The 17,623-nt window shown below is 61.1% G+C and overlaps 1 protein-coding gene across 3 annotated transcripts in view; it reads right to left on the bottom strand.

Annotated features, from left to right (window-relative positions):
- STK11 (serine/threonine kinase 11) overlaps positions 1 to 17,623 on the bottom strand; it is a 22,683-nt gene extending 5,060 nt beyond the window's left edge. For 2 of the 3 annotated variants that reach the window (XM_024351141.2, XM_024351142.3), the window contains exons 1-8: positions 16,202 to 17,622; positions 4,804 to 4,887; positions 3,891 to 3,980; positions 2,800 to 2,932; positions 2,588 to 2,724; positions 1,965 to 2,092; positions 1,299 to 1,356; positions 138 to 325 (exon numbers count right to left, since the gene is read on the bottom strand). In XM_024351141.2, the coding sequence (XP_024206909.2) occupies positions 138 to 325; positions 1,299 to 1,356; positions 1,965 to 2,092; positions 2,588 to 2,724; positions 2,800 to 2,932; positions 3,891 to 3,980; positions 4,804 to 4,887; positions 16,202 to 16,491 (1,108 nt within the window). In that variant the 5' untranslated portion in view covers positions 16,492 to 17,622. Of the gene's footprint in view, positions 1 to 137; positions 326 to 1,298; positions 1,357 to 1,964; positions 2,093 to 2,587; positions 2,725 to 2,799; positions 2,933 to 3,890; positions 3,981 to 4,803; positions 4,888 to 16,201 lie in introns of all 3 variants that reach the window. The other variant, XR_008541063.2, reaches the window with a different exon arrangement.

Raw genomic sequence — 17,623 nt, 5'->3', positions numbered from 1 at the left:
GGGCTGGAGGCTTTGGGGACGTGGGATTGGCCACCAAAGGGCAGAAGCTGTCCTTGTTGCAGACAGGCAGGCACCCTGCTCCCGTGGGACATCCTGGCCGAGTCAGCAGAGCCGGGCAGGGCCCCCGCCGGACTCACCGGGCACCGTGAAGTCCTGAGTGTAGATGATGTCATCCTCGATGTCGAAGAGGTCCTCGTGCTCGTCCGCGCCGTGCAGGTCCTCCAAGTACGGCACCACAGTCATGCTGCGCCACCGGTCCTTGGTGTCTGGGCTCGGTGGGATGGGCACTGGTGCTTCAGCCGGAGGATGTTTCTTCCGGAACCAGCTGCAAACGCCCAGAAGCAGTGGCGCCCGTCAGGCTGGCACCAGGGTGGTCCAGTTGTCTGACCCAGCTCCTCCGTGCCCAGGGTACCTGCCACACACTCAGGAGCTGGGACCAGGCCATGCAAGGGGTGGCTGTGACCACAGAAGCTCAGCCATGTCCTCCAGGAGCAGGCAGGCTGACCTGACTCCAAGCCTGACAGATGTCCCCTCCACCCTGAGGCCTGTGTCCCAGGTGGCACTCAGAAGCCAGCACCCACCAGATGGATGCTGGCTGCAAAGCCAGCAAAGGCCAGAAGGGGGTCTGGGGGGCCCTGAGCACATCCCAGCCCAGGAGGCTATCGGGGGGCAGCCCCAGTCCCCGCCAGGCGCCCAGGTGACCTGAGCTGTGCAGAGACCCCCAAGGCACAATCAGCACCAGCGCCTCAGGGGTCCGGACACTCCCACTCCCAGAGCCGGTCTCAGTGGGTGGCCTCGGGGCTCGGAGGGGCTCCAGCAGAGGGCTCAAGGGCCTCCAGGGGCTGGTGCAGAGGAGCAGAGCCCACGAGGTGAGGGACGCGGCACTGTGGGGCCTGCTGACCCCGCCCGCTGCTCTGTCTTCCCTGTCATGGAGCTGGGGGCCCTGGGCTGGATCCCAGCCACACCCTGCTGCTGGAAGCCCCAGGAGGAGGGAAAAGAGAGGCTCTCGCCAGTGTTCGGGACCAGCTGTGCCCTTCCCGGCGCGTCTCCATGCCTAGGGCAGGGACGGACGCACGTCCTCACTCAGACCCCAGTTCGGACGAGGCCTGGGTCTGGCCAGTAACAGGGCACTGCCCAGAGACCCCACTCGGGCCCTGAGAACTGCGGGCGCTGCACGGGGTCTGGCCCCAGCCCAGCCTGGCACCCCCACCACGCCCTGCTCTGGCGCCCACTCAACCAGCTGCCCACATGGCCGGCCTCCCTGCAGCCTCGGCCCCACTGCCCCAGGGGCCGCTCACCTGTGCTGCCGGATCTGCCGGATGGAGAACCTCTTGGCCGGCTCGTACTCAAGCATCCCTGAGGAGAAGCAGGCGAGGAGCCAGTCAGCTGGGCACGGGCCTGAGACCCCGCCAACCGTCCCCGCCTGCCCAGCCTCTGTTGTCAGGCCCTGGGTGATACCTGGATGCTCCTAAGGGGGGCCCCGCGCACAGGCGGTCTCCCTGACAGAGGCCACTCCACTCCTGGGACATGCCGGGGACAGCCTGTGCGCGGCTGGCAGGGAGACAGGGCTGGGCTGGACGGCCAGGGCGGTTCCATTCTCCCAAGGCCACTGGGCAGATGGACGGACGGCCAGTGCCACCTGCTGCCATGCGTAGGAAGTGCAGCAGGACAAGCCTGACAGACCCTGCAAGCCAGGGAGCCCCCGAGGGTGGGGCTGGGGGAGGCGCAGGGCAGCACTGCCCTCTGGGGTGGGAGCTCGGAGGGTGAACAGGGCCCAGAAGCAGGGTGGAGCTGAGGGACCCGGCAAACCAGGCCCTGCGGGGAGGTCGGCCTCTCCACTCAGTCCTCTCAAGGCCTGCTGGGGTCTCGGGGCCAATAGCCCCCCACCTGACACCCCCAACCCTACATTTCTGCACAAAAGCCCCGCCTCCTTGGGGCTGCGGGCAGAGGGACGAGGCTCCCACCTTTCAGCAGGTCAGAGAGCGGGGGGCCACAGTCGCCCGGGATGGCGTAGCTCCCCTTCCCGATGTTCTCAAACAACTTGTAGATGTTGTCCCCTTCGAAGGGGTACAGACCCGTGGTGATGTTGTAGCTTCATTTCGAGGGGAGGGAAGAAAGGCGTGGTCAGTCAAGGTGGTTGACGCCCTAGGAGCCCCAGCTCTGCCCCAGGGACGGAGGCATCCCGTGGCTGCTGGACCAGAGGCCCTGTGGACTCAAGGACACCTCTGTCTTCACCACCTCCCACTAGTGGAGGCTACGGGGTAGGAGGGGAGTGTCCTCTGGACCCACCCGGGGAAGGGGCCTGGAGCTGCTGTCACCCGCCCAGCTTCCCTGTGGGGCTCTGGGAGGAGGGTCGGCTGTGCCACTCTGTGAAGATCCCTGACGGGCCAGGCTGCACTTCACACGGGTGAACCACTATCTGCCGTATGAGTTACATTTCCATAAAGTAAGCACCCCCTAGCAGCTGTGGCCAGAGAGGGTCTGGGCCGGTGGCCACGCCCTGCGCCCACAGGCCAGCAGCTGCCCAAGACGCAGAGGCCCCTCGGAGTGTGCGTGTGGCGAGTGCCGGGGGGGCCGGGGCACTTACAGGGTGACCCCAGCTGACCAGATGTCCACCTTGAAGCCGGAGAAGGTGTCCAGGCCGTTGGCAATCTCGGGCGGCTGGAAAGCCGGGGAGCCCTGGCTGGTCCGGCAGGTGTCGTCCGCCGCGAACGGGTGCAGTGCCTGTGGCGGTGCCGTGCAGCCCTCAGGGAGTGCCCGGGAGGGGGCGCCCCAGGGCCCCCCCTAGCACGTGCCTACCTCGGCCACGCCCAGGTCGGAGATTTTGAGGGTGCCACCGGTGGTGAGCAGCAGGTTCCCGGGCTTGATGTCCTTGTGCACAATGCCCTGGCTGTGCAGGTACTCCAGGCCGTCAATCAGCTGACAGAAGTACCTGCAGGCAGCACACACCCGTCGTGGGGCCGAGGCCTCCCTGCCCCTCACAGGGGTCCCCTTTGCAGCTGCCTGGGAGCCTCCCAAACACCACAGGCCCAGCTGGGAAGTCACAGAGGTCCAGGCACACAGGACAGAGGAAAGGCTGGGTCCGGCAGGGAGCCACACCTGCGCCTGCAGTGACCACCCTCGTCCGGCCGAGCCACGTCTGGCAGGGCCCCGGATGTCCACAGGTCTCATTTTCCTGTGGGCCACAGGCCGGCTGCACCCCAAAGTCTTGCTGGAACAGCAGGCCCCTCCCTGCCCCTGCGGTCCTGCAGCAGCAAGGGGCCCTGACTCTGAGGCCACAGACCTGCATCCAGGAGATCCGGTCAGGGCAGGCGGCTGCCAGCGACGGGCTGGAAGCAGGCCGCTGGCCTCAGGCAGCAGGCCCAGCAAAGATGGAGGCGGGAGATTGGCAGCAGCCCTGCCTGTGGATGCCACACATGGGGGACCCCAAAACTGTTTTTAAAAACTTGGGCCTTTACAAGGCCGGGCGTGGTGGCCCACGCCTGTAATCCCAGCACTTTGGGAGGCTGAGGCAGGCAGATCACGAGGTCAGGAGTTCGAGACCATCCTGGCTAACACGGTGAAACGCTGTCTCTACTAAAAATACAAAAAATTAGCCGGGCGTGGTGGCGGGCGCCTGTAATCCCAGCTACTCGGAAGGCTGAGGCAGGAGAATGGCGTGAACCCGGGAGGCGGAGCTTGCAGTGAGCCGAGATCGCACCATTGCACTCCAGCCTGGGAGACAGAGTGAGACTCCATCTCGAAAAAAAAACAAAAAAACAAAAAAACAAAAAAACTTGGGCCTACATGTCAATGAACATCAGGACAAGCAGTGTGGCCTCACGGAAAGGAGCCTGCCCTGCCTGGCCCCCGGCCCCCGCCCCACCCTGGCCCCTGCCCCGCGCACGCACCCGTGGGCCTGGCACACCGGGAAACGCTTCTCCGGCACGCTGTCCAGCATTTCCTGCATGCCACACACGCAGTACTCCATCACCATATACGTGGGGCGCTAAGGACACACAGCTCAGGGGGCGGCCCCACTCACAGGCCCGGGGAGCACGGGGGCCAGAGAAGGGGCTCTGGAGGGACCCTCTGCACCCATCCTGCCCCTCCTCGGGACCAGGGCCCGCCCTGCCCTCAGCCACCCCTCTGAAAAGGCCCAGGGGCCCCAGCGTCCCAGGAGGAAGGAGCCTACGGGGAAGGGGAGGACAGGGCTGACTCCTGGGGCAGCGTTCCTGCGGGGCTCACGTCCCCCACCCTGCCCATGGGCGGGGGATGGTGCCTCCTGGACGCCCCCCCAAGCAGGCTCGGGTCCATGCAGGACGGGCCCAGGGCCCCTGACCGCGTGGCTCAGGGAACACAGCCCCAGCCTCAGGACCACTTCTGGCTCTTGCTCTGGGCACAGGGCCTCAGGAAGCAAAGTCCTCATAGGGAGGCTGTGCCCGTAAGACCCATGGGGGTGTCCACAGATGACACGAGGACACGCCCAGCCACGACCAAAATGGCCCACAACAGTCAGCCTGCGTGGCCTGTCTCAGGCAGACCCTGGCTACACCCCTGGTTAGCCTGGGAGGAGACTCTGAGAAAAAAGGGTCTTGACACCCCACGGGCCCAAGACACAGGGGCGGGGGCTCAGGGCCCCTTTCAGCAAGCTGCGCAGCCACTGCCACAATGGCTGACTTCCGGGGAACCAGGGAAGGCCACGGCCCTCGTGTGCCAGGCTCCTTCAAGGAGACGGGAAGAGGAGCAGGCCTCGAGGCAGGCGGACCCAGGGCCCCAGTCCCTCCCACGGAGGCCCCGCGGCCCCAACACCGGAAAGGATATATTTTCTGCTTCTCTTCGTTGTATAACACATCCACCAGCTGGATGACATTTTTGTGCCGTAACCTCCTCAGTAGCTGAATTTCCCTGGGACAGAGAGGACAGGGGTGTATCAGCCGACCCGACGTCAGGATGATGGCCTGGATCCCTGGAGTCGGCCTCCCCATCTCCCCGTGGAAGTGGCGTACCTCCTCCCTTCCCGAGAGAGAAGCCGTGAGTTCACAGTGCTGTGGGAAAGGGCCCCGCAGGGGCCACGCGTCCAGGCTCAGGGCGGTAGGGGGTGGGAGCACAGCGCCCTCCAGTCTGTCATCGGCCGGCGAGGGCTTTGGAGGACACAGTTAGGACACTCTTTTTTTTTTTTTTTTCCTGAGACGGAGTCTTGCTCTGTCCCCAGGCTGGAGCACGGTGGCCCGATCTCAGCTCACTGCAACCTCTGCCTCCCAGGTTCAAGTGATTTCCCTGCCTCAGCCTCCCGAGTAGCTGGGACTACAGGCACGTGTCACCACAGCCGGCTAATTTTTTGTATTTTAGTACAGACAGGGTTTCACCATATTGGCCAGGATGGTCTCGATCTCCTGACCTTGTGATCCGCCCGCCTCGGCCTCCCAAAGGACACTCTTAATTGAGCTTTGTAACTCAGTAACAGTTCTGCATCCTAGAAACCAGACTACTGCAATGGTAGCATAGATGGAGCCCAGACTGTGGCAGGAGCCAGGGTGAGTTGGAGCCCTGGTGATGTCTCCCTCACACAGTACAGTCCCACGCTGCCAAGCGCTCCCAACTCCGAGGGTCCCACTCCTTGGAGGGTAGGCCGCAGGTGAGCTGGAAGGATGGCCCATAGGAAGGGGCAGGCGAAGAAGGAGACGCCACAGAAAGAGACATTGTGGGGTCCTGCCACACCCACCCGCCTGTCACTGCCCCCTCTGCAGCTGCCGCCCAGTTGGCCACGCCCACCTGCCTGTCACAAGGGTCGGGCACAACAGGCCAGAGAGCACGGCCCCCTCCACAGGCCACAGAGCACAGCCCCCTCTGCAGCTGCCGCCCTGTCGCCGACACTTCATTTCTCCCAGCACTATAGGAGGCCAAGGCGGGTGGATCACCTGAGCTCAGGAGTTCGAGACCAGCCTGAGCAACACGGCGAAACCCTGTCTCTACTAAAAATACAAAAATTAGCCAGGTGTGGAGGTACGTGCCTCAAGTCCTAGCTACTCGGGAGGCTCAGGTGGGAGGATCACTTGAGCCTGTAGTTACCTGTGATCGTGCTACTGCACTCCAGCCTGGACAACAGAGTAAGACCCTGTCTCATAAAAGAAAAAATTAAACAAAAACAGAAATGACGAGGAGCAAGGTCCTCACACCCAGTGGGTGGGCGTGGAAGCGTCTGCAGCTTCTCCAAAGGTCTGTTACCCTGTGAGCCAGCAGCTCCACTCCCAGGTACACACCCTGAGGAACAGTACACGCCACGCAGAAACGGAGCACGAGATGTCACAGCAGCAGGACGCACAGCAGCGGAGATGTGGAACCACCCAGGGGCCCTTCCACAGACGAGGATCAGCACAGCCCATCCACGCACTCAACAAGACTCAGCCACAAAAACCAGTGAGGCTCTGACTCGAGCCACAGCCTAGCTGCACCTTGAGGATGTCACACTGAGACACTAAAGGACACACAGTGTGTGACGCCTTTTTTTTTTTTTTTTGAGACAGGGTTTCCCTGTCGCCCAGGCTGGAGTGCACCTCCCAGGCTCAAGCGATCCTCCCATCTCAGCCCCGCAAGTAGCTGGGACTACAGACGTGTGCTACCATGCCCAGCTAATTTTTGTATTTTAGTAGAGACAGTTTCACCGTGCTGCCCAGGCTGGTCTCGTTCGAACTACTAGGCTCAAGTCATCTGCCCACCTCGGCCTCGGAAAGCGCTGGGATGACAGGATCCCATTTCTTGTTTTTTTTTTTTTGTTTTTTTTGGAGACGGAGTCTCACTCTGTCGCCAGGCCAGAGTGCAATGGCATGATCTCAGCTCACTGCAACCTCCGCCTCCCGGGTTCAAGCGATTTCTCCTGACTCAGCCCCTGAGTCGCTGGGACTACAGGTGCCCGCAACCACGCCCAGCTAATTTTTGTATTTTTAGTAGAGATGGGGTTTCACCATGTTGGCCAGGATGGTCTGGATCTCTTGCTCTCGTGAGCCACCGTGCCCGGCCGACAGGATCCCATTTCTATGCAATATCCAGGACAAGCCAATCCAGAGCCAGGAAGTGGATTCAGAGTGGCCAGGAGCTGGTGGAGGGGATGGAGAGTGACACAATGGGAATGGGGCTTGCTTTTGGGGTGACAGAACTTTCTGGAATTAGAAGTAGTGGTTGCACAGCCGTGTGAATGTACTTAATACCACTGAATTGTACACTGTGAATGAGTGAGTTGTACAGTATGTAAATTCCATCTCCATAGTTTTTTTTTTTCTTTTTTAATTCTTAACAGGAAGCCCAAGCATGGAGCATAAAAAACAGCTGGGGGGCCGGGCGCGGTGACTCACGCCTGTAATCCCGACACTATGGGAGGCCGAGGCGGGAGGATCACCTGAGGTCAGGAGTTCGAAACCAGCCTGGCCAACATGGTGAAACCTTGTCTCTACTAAAAATACAAAAATTAGCCGGGCATGGTGATGGGCGCCTGTAATCCCAGCTACTCAGGAGGCTGAGGCAGGAGAATCGCTTGAACCTGGGAGGCGGAGGTTGCAGTGAGCCGAGATCACACCACTGCACTTCAGCCTGGGTGACAGAGCAAGACTCCATCTCAAAAAAAAAAACTTGGGGTGTCAGGGGTATCCCACCACCCAGCCTTCCCCACCCCCAGCTCAGGGCTGCCTCTTGCAGGAAGCCTTGGCTCACCTTTCCCTCCCAGTGCACCAGTCCCAAGGCTCACTGCTCACTGCCCTCAGGGCAACCTCAGAAGGCCAAGGCCTGGGCTCTGCCAGGGCTGCACGCTGTGCTAGGGCTGGGCCTGGACAAGTGGCCACCAGCTTGGGGAGGGGCTAGGAGAGCAGAATGAAGGGAAAGGAAGGTGTGAGGGGGACGGGGCACAGAGGGACACAGTCCCCCAGAAGAGGAGCCAGTGAGCAACTGGTTCCGGCCCCTGGCTGTGCCTGGTGCCCTGCCGGGCTGCCCAGCCCTGAAAGCGTCCCCCACTTCCACTGGTCACCACAGGCCTGGTCTGCTCGCTGAGAAGCCCTGTGTTTCCGTTCTCTCTAGGCTATGTGGTGGTGGCACCAATTCCCAGCAGGGCCCGGCAAGGTTATTTATAGAACTGGCCAGGGCCTGTGTCCACAGCCTGGCAGGCGCCCAGGGCATTGAGGGGAACGCTGAGGGTGAGGCTGGGCTCAGCAAAGGCCCCGGGGCCCAGCGCCTTCCTGCCTGCCAGGCTGCTCAGGAGAGCTCGGGGTGGGCCCGAGAGGCCCGGCTAAGCCCCAGATCCCCTTGTTCCCCAGGGCTCTGTGTGCCCCTAACCTCCCCCGCTGATGAAGGTCACAGGCCATTCCTGGGAGGCAAGACTTGCCTTCTATTCAGAGGAGATGCGGTGGTGGCGGGGCGGGGAAGGTGCTGTTTTCAGACAGCAGAGGCCAGATGCTCGGACGCACAGGCCCCAAGAGCCTGATGCTCCACCAGGAGGCGAAAGCACCCCCTCCCTCAGCAGGAGCCAGCTACCGGCAGGGAAGGTGGCCCAGGACACTGTTCCAGCCTCCTCAGTGGAGCTCAGGGAGCCACGGGCCTTCAGGTCCAGCACCGCTCTGGCCCACCTCCTGCTGCCTGTGCAGGGACCACCCCACACCCACCCAGGCTCCAGCACAGTCCTAACCCTGAGGAGGGGCAGTGAGGCCAGGAGCTCAACCTGCATGCAGCCTCAGAGCCCCGTGGGGGCCGCTCGGGAGGCTGCACGGCCCTAAAAGCAAATGAGGGTGGAGGACTCCCTCCCGGAAACCTCCCTGCGCCGGTCACCACCTGCCGACACCATGTCTCCCCCACGAGCCCTCATTCTACAGATGGGGAGACGGGCACGGGAGGACCCGCCCTCACCGAAGGCGCCCTGCCCTGCCTCCACCTCAATGGGGACACTTCACAGCAGCAGGACGCACAGCAGCTGAAACGTGGAAGAGCCCAGGCACTCCTGAGCAGGTCAGCATAGACCAAGGGACACTGGGTTGTCTGTTTAATTAAAAGGGACCAAGGCATTCTGCGCAGGCACGTGCGTCCCCCGATTTATGCCAGGGGAGGAGTGGGGGTGGAGCCGCCCCCGCCTGGTGGCAGTCACCTCCGGGATGCTGGGTGCACATCAGCTTCTCTAGATCGCCAGGCTTCCTCTGACGTCTCCAGCCAGAAAAAGAGCAGAAGAGGAGGCCCAGCGAAACCTAAGAGCTTGGCGAGGAACAGGAACAGCCTCCAGGAGGGGGAAGCCCGGCTCTTGGGGCATCGCCAGCCGCTCCGAGGTGCCACGTTAGGGGCCTACTGGGCTTGCCCAGGCAGCATGGACTGTTTAGCTGACTTGTTGATTAGCAGGACAGGAAATAGGAAGGAGAGTCATAAACGCCACTCAAGCTCACAGAGAGGTGGGGCTAGGAGCCTCCGTCTGCCTAGAAACAGATAATACAGGGAAGAGATGGGCCCGGCCCTCGCCCCGGCCTCCCACGGCTCAGAGCAGGACTGGGAGGCACATGGAGACCCAGGAACACCCAGCTCCAGACCCGCGTGCCCTGGTCCCTGAATCCCTCCTGGTGCGGCTGAAACAAGGCCCTCGAGGATTCTAGAGGGACGCCGGCTGAGCACACGTGCACCAAAGCAGCCACAATTCACAGGCAGAGGCGGGAGCAGCCCAAGTGTCCAGCCACAGATGAGCAGTCAAACGCAGCGTGGCCCTCCATACACTGGAAAGTGACGCAGCCGTGAACAGCAGAGAGGTTCGGACCCAGGCCACGGCACGGATGCCCCTTGAGGACAGCACACTCCGTGAGACAAGCCGGACGCAAAAGGCCACGCGGTGTGTGACGCCACTCGTGTGAAATGTTCAGGACAGGCCAATCCAGAGGCAGGAAGGGAATGCGTGGGTGCCGGGACTGGGGAGGGAATGGGGAGTGATGGCTGACAGAGACAGGGTTTCCTTCTGGGGTAACAAGAATGTTCTGGAAGCTGATAGAGGTGATAGTTGCGCAACTCTGTCAATGTACTATATGCCACTGAATTACACACTTTAAAAAGGTGAACTTTGTCGGGTGCGGTGGCTCACACCTGTAACCCCAGCACTTTGGGAGGCTGAGGCAGGCGGATCACGAGGTCAGGAGATCGAGACCATCCTGGCTAACACGGTGAAACCCCATCTCTACTAAAAATACAAAAAAATTAGCTGGGCATGGTGGCAGGCGCCTGTAGTCCCAGCTACTCGGGAGGCTGAGGCAGGAGAATGGCGTGAACCCGGGAGGCAGAGCTTGCAGTGAGCCAAGATTGTGCCACTGCACTCCAGCCTGGGTGACAGAGCAAGACTCCATCTCAAAAAAAAAAAAAAAAAAAAGGTGAACTTTAGGCCCAGTACTATGGCTTACACCTGTAATCCCAGCACTTTGGGAGGCCAGGGAGGATTACTTAAGGTCAGGGGTTCAAGACCAGCCTGGGCAACACAGCAAGACCTTGTCTCTATAAAATAAAAAATAAAAAGGTGGGCCGGGCACAGTGACTCAAGCCTGTAATCCCAGTACTTTGGGAGGCCGAGGCGGGCGGATCACAAGGTCAGGAGATCGAGACCATACTGGCTAACACGGTGAAACCCCGTCTCTACTAAAAATACAAAAACAAAATTAGCCAGGCGTGGTGGCAGGCACCTGTAGTTCCAGCTTACTCGGGAGGCTGAGGCGGAGCTTGCAGTGAGCCAAGATCGTGCCACAGCACTCCAGCCTGGGGGACAGAGTGAGACTCCGTCTCAAAAATTAATAAATAAGTAAATAAATAAATAAATAAAGGTGAACGTGGCGAAGCAGTGGCTCATGCCTGTAATCCCAGCACTCTGGGAGGCCCAGGCAGGCGGATAGCTTGAGTCTAGGAGTTTGAGACCAGCCTGGACAACATGGCGAAACCCCATCTCTACAAAAAACTAGCCGGGTGTGGTGGCGCACATCTGCAGTCCCAGCTACCTTGGGGGCAGGAGGGTCACCTGAGCCCAGAGCTATGATTGCGCCACTGCACTCCAGCCTCGGCGATACAGTGAGACCCTGTCTCCAAAAAAAAAAAAAAAAAAGGTGTTAAGAAAATTGAGTCCAGTTTGAGCAATACGGTGGCGTTTGTGGGACATTCGGGCCGTCCAGCCGCCTCACTGATTCCTCGACAGCTACAGCAGCGCCCCAGAGCCTGGGAGAGGAACCAACATTCCAGGCCTGCCCCAGCTGGCTGGGCACCGGAAGCCCACTGTGTGCACAGCCCAGAACCCCCAGTGGACCCATTACCCCCGCTGTTCTGCGGCTGCCCAGCCCCTGAGCTCCCGCTGGGTCTCAAAGCTGTCCCTCCCGCTGCCCAGAGAGGGGCACAAACAGAGGCCTCGAGAACACCCAGGCCTCACATGGCTGGCGCAGGGGCCTGAGCAGATGCTGGAACCCCATAAAGACCGCCTGGGATGTAAAGACCTACAAAGTCCAGGACTGACTCCCAGCTCGCGAAAATCCTCTTTACCATAGGTCCAAGCATCTGCCAATCATCGCTGCAACCAGGCACACTGAGTGCCGCCCACCTCCCACCTCCTGGCTGGACACCGCGGGGGCGGTGCGGATGGGAGAGCCACAGCCCGGATCTGGGCCCGTTTCCTACGGCAGCGGTGATTTTCACATTTCCAAACAGGTAGAAAGAAAAGACACGAAAGCACAGTGTTTTGCAACAGGTGGAAGTGACAGGAAAGGGGAGGGCCGTGGGACACCGCCAGGCTGTGCGCTCACGGCAGCCCTGGGTGCCTCTGCGGAGGCTACACAAGGCGGGCACACTCCCTGCCTTCGAGCCCACTCTCACTGGGGTGGAAAGGGGGAGGGAGGCATGGCGGCCTTCTGCCTGCACCCCCCCCCAGAACCCCACTGTGGGCTCCGCAGCAGCAGCTAGCCGTGCTGTCCCCCGAGAAGCACGGGGAGTCGGGCTGGGTGCAGGCGACCCTTTCCAGACCTTCTCTGCTCCACCCTAGGAACCCACTGCCTACCAGAAACAGCCTATGGCACTGATTTTATTTTAATTAATTGTTTTTTTGAGACACAATTTCGCTCTTCTCTCCTAGGCTTGCCCAGCCTGGAATGCAATGGTGCGATCTCGGCTCACCGCAACCTCCGCCTCCCAGGTTCAAGCGATTCTCCTTGCCTCAGCTTCGCCAGTAGCTGGACTACAGTCGCCCGCCACCACGCCTGGCTAATTTTTGTATTTTTAGTAGAGACGGAGTTTCGCCATATTGGCCAGGCTGGTTTTGAACTCCTGACCTCAGATGAAGTAGCTGGGATTATTGGCATGTGCCACCACACCTGGCTAATTTTTCTATTTTTAGTAGAGAGAGGGTTTCACCATGTTGGCCAGGCTGGTCTCAAACTTCTGACCTTGTGATCAAACCGCCTCAGCCTCCCAAAGTGCTGGGATTACAGGCGTGAGCCACTATGCCCGGCCCCGGCCCTTTTTTTTTTCTTTTTTTTTTTGAGACGGAGTTTCACTCTTGTTACCCAGGCTGGAGTGCAATGGCATGGTCTTGGCTCACCGCAACCTCTGCTTCCCAGGTTCAAGTGATTCTCTTGCCTCAGCCTCCAGAGTAACTGGGATTACAGGCGTGCGCCACCACACTCAGCTAATTTTGTATTTTTAGTAGAGACAGGGTTTCACCATGTTGGTCAGGCTAACTCCCGACCTCAGGTGATCCACCCGCCTTGGCCTCCCAAAGTGCTGGGATTACAGGCGTGACCAAACATGCCCAGCCCTCTTTTTAACTCACTGATGCTTTTTGCAACTTTCCTATTTCTAATAAGATTATACTTTTTGCCGGTGACAGCGGGACAAGGCACGGACTCCAGGGCTGCCTTTCTGGGAAGGAAGGGAAGGGACAGGACTCACGCCGGCTCCATCTGCCCCAACCCACCCCGCTTGGTGATCGCCCACGCTTTCCACACCAACTGGAGGACCGGACGCCTGAGGCTTGTCTGGAAGGTTCCAGACACTCGCTGCGAGACACAATCTGAGCGGAGTTTATTAAGCTTCCCACACACAAAGGAGGCTTTTTCCCTGCAGCGCTGGCAGCAAGGCTGGCCAAGGCCTTGGGCTTCAGGGCTGGGCAGTGGACACCCCTTCTCCTTGACAGCACTCTGCACGTGGCAGCCTCCAGTCAGAACACACCAGCTCCCAGAATAGGAGGACCCCCTGGCAGCACCCAGGGGGCTGGAGGAAATGCAGTGGCTCCTAAATCACAGCTGTAAGCGGGGCAGCTCCTGATGGCAGACGGTGACCAGGAAGGGACAGGGCTCACCCCTCATCCCAGGGGGCCTCGCAAGGGCAAAGCCGTTACACACTCAGGGCCAGGATGAAATTGGACGCTGAACACTAGTGAGGGTGCATCACTCACTTCAAGGCAGTGGGGTCAAGCTGTGGGTAGCTGCGAAGCACAGTCCAGTCCAGGTCCTGCAAACCCCTCTGCCTCCCTGCCTCTGTGTTCCCTCCCGTTCTCCCAGGCACTGGGCCAGACTAGGTTCCTGCAACCCTCTTGCCTGTCTCCACCAAGACCCTCACGCTACCGTTCAGGTGCTCACCTGAGCTCCCAGGACCTCCTCCACTGACTGTTCAGGAAAGCAGGGGGCTCACTCTCACAGTCAGGCTTCCACCCCCCAGCGTCTGTCTTCCCATTGACCCTGCATATACATTTGTCAAAACTCAAGCCAGATTATTTATTTATTTATTTATTTATTTATTTATTTATCTATTTTTGAGACAGAGTCTCGCTGTGTCGCCCAGGCTGGAGCGCAATGGTGCGATCTCGGGTCACTGCAAGCTCCGCCTCCCAGGCTCCAGCAATGTTCTGCCTCAGCCTCTGGAGTAGCTGGGATTACAGGCACGCGCCACCACACTCGGCTAACTTTTGTATTTTTAGTAGAGATGGGGTTTCACCATGTTGGCCAGGCTGGTCTCGAACTCCTGACCTCAGGCGATCCACCCACCTCAGCCTCCCAAAGTGCTGGGATTACAGGCATGAGCCACCGCGCCCGGCCCCTAAGCGTGGGTTTCTCACTGCTGGGAGAGAGACTGTCACTGGCCCCTTTAGAGGGCACCTGCTACCCCCAGCACAGGCTCTGCCTAGCCCCTGACCAACCCATCTCACAGAGACCAGGCACAGGCAACTGCTCCACTGACTCAAGGCACTGGCCACGCCTTCTACCCGGGTCCAGACTGGGCACTGAGACATCAGAAAGGCCTCGTGGAAACACGCCCTTCCCAGCCGCTCCCATTTAATCCTGACTGCTCCAGCTCCAGAGTACAAACTTCAGAGCCTGTGCCCCTGGTTTCCGCATGTCACAGCCCGCATGCTGATTAAGAAGCGTGCTGGCCAGGCGCGGTGGCTCACGTCTTTAATCCCAGCACTTTGGGAGGCTGAGGCAGGTGGATCACGAGGTCAGAAGTTCAAGACCAACCTGGCCAAGATGGTGAAACCCTGTCTCTACTAAAAAAAAAAAAAAAAAAAATTAGCTGGGCGCGGTGGCAGGCACCTGTAATCCCAGCTACTCGGGAGGCTGAGGCACGAGAATCACTTGAACCCAGGGGGCGGAGATTGCAGTGAGCCAAGACCACTCCACCGTACTCCAGCCTGAGCAACAACTGTGAAACTCTGTCTCGAAAGAAAAAAAAAAAAAAGGCCGCACGCGTTGACTCACGCCTGTAGTACCAGCACTTTGGGAGGCCGAGGCGGGCGGATCACGAGGTCAGGAGATTGAGACCATCCTGGCTAACACGGTGAAACCCCGTCTCTACTGAAAAATACAAAAAATTGGCCGGGTGTGGTGACGGGTGCCTGTAGTCCCAGCTACTCGGGAGGCTGAGGCAGGAGAATGGCGTGAACCCGGGAGGGGGAGCTTGCAGTGAGCCCAGTTCACGCCACTGCACTCCAGCCTGGGGAACAGAGCGAGACTCCGTCTCAAAAAAAAAAAAAAAAAAAACAGTACGTGAGCCCCAGGGCCCCTGAGCAGGAGAGAGGTGAGAGCAGACACGGCAGCAGCCCCAGGGCACCTGAGCAGGAGGGAGGTGAGAGCAGACACCGCAGGAGCCCCAGGGCCCCTGAGCAGGAGGGAGGTGAGAGCAGACACGGCAGGAGCCCCAGGGCCCCTGAGCAGGAGGGAGGTGAGAGCAGACACCGCAGCAGCCCCTCCCCGGACCTCCTTCCAAGGTCATGGTGCCCTGCGCAGGGTGTCCCTGCCAGTCCCTCGAGGCCTAGCCCAGCAGATAAGGTCCTTTCTTGGAAACAGGAGGCAAAGTTTTGAAAGTTAAGAGGGCTGGGAGAGGAGCGGGGCCTGGGCGGGGCCCAGGCAGGGCCCGCCAGGCGGCGGCAGGTGCAGCGTGTCTGGTTGCGATAAGGCAGGGACACCCCCGGCCACCCCCACCAGCTGGGAGAGGCTCAGGCCGGCCCGTGCTGCCCTAGGTAGGAGCTTCTCCGCGCACAGATGCAGAGGCGTCCGGGATGCCCAGCGGCAGCCCCGTGCCTGAAGAAGTCAGTTGGAAAAGTAAGGTGTTCCGGATGCAATTCGGGAGGGAGGCACAGTCCCCCTCGGGCAGGGCTTCCAGCGCCGGCGGCCAGGGATGCTTCCAGCGTCACATCCCCGGCAAATGAGGAAAGGCTACGTTTCCCTCCTGCTGACTGATAAGCCGGTGCAAACAGTTATTTTTGGCAGCCCAGGGTTCCCCTCTGACAGGATAAACAAATCACATTTCGCCTGGCCCCAGTAACGGCCACACACTGCGCAGAAAACGTGTTGGCGGCCGCACACAAACTCTCGGGGCCCAAACAAACACAGGCTGATTCCACTGGGCGCCTCTGCTCCTTGGACAGCTGAGGGAGCCAAGGGGCTAGTCTTAGGGGATTGGGGGCCGCTCCCTTCTCAGGAGGGTTTCGCTACCAGGGCATTTTAACTGGAGTCCAAGAGCCCATGCAAACGCACGCCCCGCTGCGACAACTGGCCTTGCCTGAGTGAAAGTCCGTAACGCAGGCCCCCAACCACGCTCTCCCTGGCACGGAGGACACAGGCGCCAGACGGGTCCAGCTCAGGGTGTTAAGAGGAAGTAAGGGAGGGAGGGAGGAGAGAAGGAAGGAAGACAGAACCATCAGCACCGTGACTGGCCCGGCCCGGCCCCGACCCCAGCAAGCCGTACTTACTTCTTCACGTTGGCCTCCCCGTTGGGGATCCTTCGCAACTTCTTCTTCTTGAGGATCTTGACGGCCCTCCTGCACAGCGTCTCCGAGTCCAGCACCTCCTTCACCTTGCCGTAAGAGCCTTCCCCCAGCAGGTCCCCCATCAGGTACTTGCCGATGAGCTTGGCCCGCTTGCGGCGCGGCTGGTAGATGACCTCGGTGGAGTCGATGCGGTGGATGAACGTGTCCATACCCACCGACATCAGCTCGCCCTCCGTGAACATGCCCAGCTGCTGCGGGTCCACCACCTCCATGCTGGACCCAGGGTCCCGGAGTCCCGCCGCCAGCCCTGAGTCCGCGGGTGAGCGGTCCTTCCTTGTGTTCCGACTTCCCTTCTCCAAAATTTTACAAAGAAAAAAAAAAAAGGCAACAAAAACCCCAAAAGGAAGGGAAAAACCCTTCTTCCAACAGAAACGATTGTTCTACACGTCAGTCCCGGCTGCGAGTCCAAGCCCGGTGCAGGGTCTGCGGACCGGCGGGCACCGGGCGTCCGGGACGGCGGCTCAGACGCGAGTTCCAGTGGGACCCGGGCCTCAGAACTGGGAGACGGCCCGGTCAGGGTCAACTTCGTCCTCGGGGACCCTGGGGAGGCCGGCCGGGGCTTCTCAGTGCTAGGTCATCCTCCGGGGACCTCAGGCCCACGGACAAGCATGAACACGGCCGAGCGCAATCTTCTCCGGGCCGCCCATCCCACAGGCCGGGTCCGCGACGTCGCTACCCCCCGGGACCCCACACCTGGAGAGCCCAACTTCGCTGGGGGCGTCTCCGGCGACGCCCCGGTCCCACCGCCTGTCCCAGGAGCAAACGCTCCGCCGCGGAAGACCGAGCGGACCTCCCGGGGGGCGCCGACTCCCGCCGGCCCGGGCGAGCGTTCGGGGGGCTGGGGGCGTCCGGGAGGCCTCCCGCCGCGGCCAACAGCTCCGCTCAGGGCTGGTCGCTGCCCGGCGCCCGCGAGGGCCCGCACTGGGCGCCCCCCGAGCCGGCCCGCGACCCCCAAGGTGGTCGCCGGGGCCCGGCAGGCGCCCCCCTCCCCGCAAACGTCTGCCCGAGCGCGCGCCCCGCCCCGAGTGCCCTCAGCGTCCGGTCCGCGGGGCGGCGCGGCAGCGGGGACTCCACGGGACTCCCGGCGGCCGAGGCGGCGCAGGCCGCAGGCTCCGGGCCGGGGGGTTCCCGAAGGTGCCGGGCCCCGGGCGGCGCGTCCCCCTCGCCGCGGCCGCCGCGCGTGTGGAGGAGGCGGAGCGGCGAGGGGGGCCCAGCCTATCCAAGGCCGCGGCAGCAAGTGCCGCCACCCGCGCTCCTTTCGCCGCCCCGCGCCTCACTCGCGGGCGCCCCGGGCCGCCTCCCCCTTCCGCGCCCGACACGCCGCCGCCATCTTGTTTACCTCCC

This window comes from Pan troglodytes, chromosome 20 (assembly GCF_028858775.2).
Source record: "Pan troglodytes isolate AG18354 chromosome 20, NHGRI_mPanTro3-v2.0_pri, whole genome shotgun sequence".
Lineage (NCBI taxonomy): Eukaryota > Metazoa > Chordata > Mammalia > Primates > Hominidae > Pan > Pan troglodytes.
Note: the sequence above shows the minus strand (reverse complement) of the source record. Positions and strands in the feature narration are given on the sequence as shown.